This window comes from Rhea pennata, chromosome Z, assembly GCF_028389875.1.
Source record: "Rhea pennata isolate bPtePen1 chromosome Z, bPtePen1.pri, whole genome shotgun sequence".
Lineage (NCBI taxonomy): Eukaryota > Metazoa > Chordata > Aves > Rheiformes > Rheidae > Rhea > Rhea pennata.
This window is the reverse complement of record NC_084702.1, coordinates 2,082,132-2,088,131: the sequence shown is the minus strand read 5'-3', so window position 1 is coordinate 2,088,131 and position 6,000 is coordinate 2,082,132. Positions and strand designations below refer to the sequence as shown.

Below are 6,000 nucleotides of genomic sequence, written 5' to 3'. Positions count from 1 at the left end.
AAGTCTCACAGCTGTGAGTTATTACAAACTTCACAACCTGGTAAGCACAGTTCTTCTCACGCCCCTTCACTTTTGCTATACACAGGTTGGTTTTAAAGGTGGGAGAGCAACAGCGCTTAAGAAAGGAGCCAGAGAAATAATATCCCAAAGGACCTCTACTTTAACTGATGATTATTAAAAATAAGTCACTACCAGAGCTGTTCTTTGAATGACAGAAGTACTCTTCCATTTATTTCAAATCAAAATGCTTGTGAATTGGATTGATTAACAACAACTTTTTTTTCCCCGCTCAGAGAGGTTGAAAAAGGTTTACAGCAATAGCATGCAGCAATTTAGAGATAGCTGCATAACAGAATAACTTGCTTGCACTTAACACAAAACAGAGATGAACTTTTTTCTTAACAGTATGAGAAACATACTACCATAAATCACTGTTTGCAGATATTAGGAGTATTGTGTGACAGAAGACACCTGCAGGGAAGACAGGCACCTTCTTCATTCTCCCAGCTAGCCTACCGTTCTCAAGTCAGATATGTTTAAATGAAAGTTTTTAGATCCATTTAGCACGGGACGCCTGCCTTTGGCACCATGATTAATTAATGAACAGGGAAAAGCAGCCAGAGTCCATGTTTGCATACGCTGAATCTTCCTTGCAGCTCTTGAGTGATCATATACTGTCCAGCTTCTTCAAGATGAATGGAGCTGAAAAGAGAAAGCAAAACAGCAGATTTTAGTTCAGCTGAACATAAGAGTTTTCAGTGAGTGACCAACAAAACGGCAACACATCTACATGAAATGTAAAATATTCAGACTCCAGATAAGCTCCTACCACTTGCCCCTTTCCCCTCTGCCATCATTGTTTTAACACGTGAGGCAACCAAGATTCAAAGGAAGTTCAGGTATGCTTCCAGGTTGGCATACAATGACCAAAAATCACGACTTTGTTTGCATCCCGAAGGGGAAGTTGCAAGCCTCTGATGCAGCGCGCTGCACCTGCACGACCCCTGGAGCAAACAGCCCCCTTTCTGCGTGGCACGCTAGGGTGTAGAGCGCGGCTGTTAGCTCCAGCGCGGCTCCTCGGACTCCGCGAGCCCTGCCGGCTCCGAAGTGCTGGCGACTGCAGGCCGCAACGGCGGGTCGCGCTGCCGCAAGGCCGCTCTCCCGCCAGCGACCCCCGCCAGAGCCCGCCGCGGCCCGGCCCGCACTCACTGATCCGCAGCAGCGCGACGTAGATGAGGAAGTTGCGGACGGAGGTGAGCACATCGCGGCGCATCTTCCGCTTCAGCTCCTCCGGGTCCACCTTGGGCCCCAGCCCCTCGATGCGGAACATGCCGCCGGCCACAACCGCCGCGCCGCGCCGCCGCCGCCGCCGCCGCCGCCCCACTTCCGCTTCCGCCGCCCCACTTCCGTCGCCGCCGCCGCCCTACTTCCGCCCGCGCCGCCGCCCTACTTCCGCCCGCACCGCCCCACTTCCGCCTCTCCCCCTGTACGGCTGCCGAGGAGGGACAGCCTTGGCGCCCCCGCGACGTGGCGGGCGGGCGGCGCGCTCCGGAAGCTTCTCGAAAACCGTTTCGGTGCCTGGTTCGGTAGAAAGTCACGAGATGGCTCCGTGACGGTGAGCTGTGCTGTTCTGAGTCACATCACCTTGCGAGGGAAGGCCGCAGCCTGCCCCCTCGGAGCGCAGCAGCGCAGGCCGGGCAGCCGCCAGCTCCAGCCCGGAGGAGCTTTTTGCGTGGTTGCACATGACGCCGTGTGGAGGTATCACACTGGCAAGACCACAAGAAACCAGAGCTCTTCCAGTTGTGTAGCTGTCATAGATGGGAGTCATTACTGGACTTACAGAAACCTCTAAGGTCCTCAGCCTTCCAATGGAAGGTAGAAAGGAGAGAGTAGAGTGCAAATAGCCCCTCGTATCTGGTCCAAAACAACCACGCAATGCCTGTCGCTGCGCTGCAAACAGTCGTGTTTGTAGAACCTCTGCTCAGTGAAGTCTGTGAGTAACGATGATTCTGAGGAGGAGGAGGAGCAGCACTGGGGCAGTGGGTAGCAGAGAGTTATGCTGGGAGTGCGAGCGCATCGTTGCTTACTATCCACCTCTGCTTCATCGTTATTCCAGCTCTCGCACGCACGTGTATTCCTGAGGGAGCAGCACTGCAGTCTCTCAGGTCGTCCGCTCAAACCCTGAATGCTTTTGTGTGTGCCAGCCTTATAGATGCCAGGGAGGAAGTGGGCAAGGCTGATGAAAACAGGAGCTGGGGTGAACTATATGTCCTGTTGGGACTCTTCCTTGAGGGCAACTGCTTGCTGTCCTGTGGTGTGAGGTGATGCTCTTAGGAGAGCTGTGGCACGGTAAGAATTACCATCTTTTTCTTCCAGAGCCACACAGACTATAGCAGCCTTCCCCCTGGAGTGTTGCCTGAATCCAAAACCAAAATGGCTAATGGGTTTAACCTAGCTGCCTTCCCCTGCATCTTAGAGGTTTCTTGTGTGTGTAAACGGTCCAATATGGAAACGCATTTTCCTTTCCCAAGCTCTCCCGCTTGTAATGCATCCTGCAAATATGCAGATTTTGTGCTCAATTATCCTTTTCCAGCGTCTGTTCCAAAAAAATACTATCTTTTCCTGGCCATCCTTTGCTGATGGTCTGGTTTTATTACCCCTTTACACTGGCCCTCAGTATCAATACTGCAGAGCTGTCAGCAGTGCACTGGGTATGGGCACCCCTTAATGCCAGCCCTGCTCCTCCACCTGACCCCAACTGTGCCTTCAAGTGTCCTTTTGTTTGAAGCCATACAAGATGTCAGGGAGAAGCTGGCCAAGGATGAGCTCTAGTGCACTGAAACACAACAAAGCACAACTTTTATCTATACTCATGCCAACTCAGCTTTTCAGGAGACTCAGTCTACAGCTCTCTCCCCTTGGCTGAGCAGTAAAATCTATTGCAATGGCTGTACTTGCTCATCAGAAAACATGAGCTCAGCTTGTCTTTGTCTAGGAGCCTCTGGGCAGCAATCAAAACTTCATAGAAAACAACTGGGTATTAAGCTCCACCCTGACAGAGGACAATTCAGACGGCAGCCGATGTGTGAAAGTCCTGCAGATGTCCACAGTGGTCTGGAAAAAGCCATTTCTGCATCTTCTGTCTGCAGAGGAGAATTTGAGGGAAATTGCACGTTTCTCAGAACAAGGAAAGTTGAAGCAGGTTTCTTGCATTAAAATTGGACATTGTTTAAGCCAAAAAAAATCTTTTGTTGGAGGGGATTGTGGAAAGAAAACTGCTAACCATCTTTGTAGGACTGGTTTAGAAAGAAAATGCCAAACAACCGTAATGGGACCATGATGTGATACCAACTAACTGTTTTCTCTTTAGTAGTGTTCTTACTATAAAATATAAGGCGCATTTCATGTCTAAAATGCCCCGTTTTCTTTGAGATTCATTTCCTGAGCGTAATGTCAGCAGATACGGTGAATTTCCTATCATTTAAGCACATACAGCTCAAATGTCCAGTTACACTGGACAAGGGTGGGTAGAGCTGTAGCAGGCTTTGATGCTGTTCGTGGGCTTGGTAGAGGCATGTGGAGGAAGCCTGGGAGAGAGCTGAAAGTAAGGAATCAAGGCACGTGGCACAGAAAGGTGTGCAATAGTTGAGGTGCACAGCTTGATGTAGGCAGATTTACTGATAAAGCACAAATTTATCAAATTCAAAGCATGTTAGTGCCCAGCAACCTCAAACTCTGCAGTTCTGACCTTGTAATCACATCCTCTGCTGCAAACACCGTAGTGTTTCCAGTCTGTATGGTACCAATGTGTGGGATGTATATGAAAACACAATCCTGAAGAGCAAACTTACCTCAGTGTGCTTGGTCATTGGATAGAGAATTTTTTCTGCCACACTAGGCCCAAACAGTGAGGAGAAGTTGCTTCACAGGCCTCTGTGAGCTCACCTTCAGTTCCTTCATTTCACATAATCCAATTACAGTGGAACTTAATAGATATCTCCTGTTCTGTAATTGCGGTAATGAATTCATGTGATTATGTGTCAGCATGCATCTGGCTCTGTTATCCTTTCTGAATCATGCAGTTGTCTCTGGCTCCACTGCTGATCTGCAGACTTTGCTACAGCTTCATCTTATAACTGATTTGTATGTGCTGTTTCATTTGAAACACTGGAGCTTTCAGCCCAACACAAAATCTCATTGTGAAAGGTCTTATACAAAGGCAACCTCCATCCCAAATAAGTTCACAGAGACTGCAGGAGGCCAGTGGTGTTCAGCAGGTAGAAGAAGACTCAGAGAGCCAGCTATGTCGGGATCTTAATTCTGACCAGGTTGTCACCTTGGGGAATCTGAGGTTATGGGAAGCTTGGGTGTGGATGAGTTTGAGGGAGGATAATGAATGTTGGTGAATTCTGCACTTGAACTGTGCGGGAACCAGCTCAGATTAGAGATCAGACAACTCAGAGCACTGTGTACACAGCCCACAGCCCTCATTTTTGAGCTCTGTCTGCACCATAAAGGCTTGAGCCAGCCAAGTCCTGCATTTCCTGCCCATGGCAGGCAGCCGGCAGTGCTTTCAGAATCACTCCACGAATGCCAGGAATACTGTCAGAGATGGTAATTACTTACCCAGGAGGAGCTGGTGCTGGTGATGCCCAGAAAGGGACAAGCAATCAGGCGGTGCCTCATGGCTCTCTCCACCACCCCCACAAGACATCTGGGTTCTACAGCCTGCCTTGTTGTGCCTGCACTCCTTGGGATCAGGCAATGCACAGAAACAGGCAGATAGTTCATGAAAACTGATTTCACCCCATTAAGCTGCCTATGACCTGAGGCAAAACCAATTACAGAGCAGCTGGCTTCATTGTACCAATGATTAATGGGGCTAATTGTAACATTTATGGGAGGGAGGGAAGCTCTCCTGCCTTTCTGTACTACCTCAGGGACTCTCCCTGGTTTTAAGAAGAGTAGCCAGAGAAAGCTTTCTCAAACCACCCTACTTCATCCTGGGATTTTCACAGACTTTTTGCAGGACGTTCACTTCCAGGGTCCTGTGCAAATGAAGGGACCTATCTTACCTGAGAAGCAAGGAGTCCCACTCCATATTCCAAGATGACTGATCCGTCTAGGTTTGGTTTATATTTTAAAAGTAAAAATGAAGCTTTTTTTTCCCAAGCCTTGCTCTGAACAAGATGAAGGAACTCAGGGGAAATCTGTACAAATCTTTATCAAAACAACACAGAATAGCAGAGGGACTGGAGTTGGAGAAGACAGAAATACCAAATTGGGTAAAAGTTTAGAAAAACTGATACCAACAGGGAAAAAATAACTAGAGGCAATTGTTCATTTGGAAGGTGATTGGGACAGAAAAAGAGAAGTATAAGAGTTGTGAAAAGGAGGGTCAAGAAACAGAAGAAGAAGGTAACAAGTTACACTGTTATTTGAAGAGTGCTGAATGGAGACCAAGCAGCTCTGCACTTGATAACCATAGCTGGAGCAAAACAGTAAGTCAAACCTGTTGTTCTCGTCATAGCATACATGTGAATCCTGCTTTCCTGGTCAGCAGGACAAGAGGTTGCTTTCTCTGGCAGACAGGAGAACACATGCTACATTGCAACCAGTTCAGCTCTGCATAAGCCAAGGAACGTTTCATATGCCAAGCACAGGCTGGTCTTGCTATCTCTATCCCTCTGGCAAAGTCACCAAGAGGGAGGCCCAGAATCCCTCTGCATGCACAGTTAATAAGGTGATTTTCCTTGCCCTTTCCTCTGTCCTGGCTGGACCAGCCCTGGAAATGTCTTGGAAATGGTTATACTGCAAAACAGATTGCCTAAAACTAGCTTCAGGATGAACAATCTTGCACTGAGCCTGGCCAAAGTTCTCTAACCAAAAAGAAGGCTCCCATTTATGGGAGTGTCATCCTCTCACAGCATCAGGGTAAATGTGTTCTCTTCTGCTGAGATGTAACACTTGCTTCAGTCCTCCGTAGTGGCCATCCCATCC

The 6,000-nt window shown here is 48.4% G+C and overlaps 1 protein-coding gene and 1 long non-coding RNA gene across 2 annotated transcripts; one reads left to right on the top strand and one right to left on the bottom strand.

The window, feature by feature from the left end:
• Positions 1 to 200: 200 nt before the first annotated feature.
• On the bottom strand, positions 201 to 1,384 carry TOMM5 (translocase of outer mitochondrial membrane 5). The gene is made up of 2 exons (XM_062599988.1): positions 1,210 to 1,384; positions 201 to 702 (listed from the first exon to the last, which is right to left on the bottom strand). The coding sequence occupies exons 1-2, from the start codon at positions 1,328 to 1,330 to the stop codon at positions 668 to 670; spliced, it is 156 nt and encodes a 51-aa protein (XP_062455972.1). The 5' UTR covers positions 1,331 to 1,384; the 3' UTR covers positions 201 to 667.
• A 246-nt stretch (positions 1,385 to 1,630) lies between these two features.
• Positions 1,631 to 3,414, top strand: LOC134153649 (uncharacterized). The gene is made up of 2 exons (XR_009961192.1): positions 1,631 to 1,993; positions 2,117 to 3,414. It is a non-coding gene; the product is annotated as an uncharacterized LOC134153649 (long non-coding RNA).
• Positions 3,415 to 6,000: the final 2,586 nt, after the last annotated feature.

Coding starts and splice junctions, on each gene's coding strand:
- TOMM5 (XM_062599988.1), bottom strand. CDS start 1,330: ATGTTCCGCATCGAGGGGCTGGGGCCCAAGGTGGACCCGGAGGAGCTG. Junction 703..1,209: donor CGTCGCGCTGCTGCGGATCA/GTGAGTGCGGGC, acceptor TTCTCTTTTCAG/CTCCATTCATCTTGAAGAAG.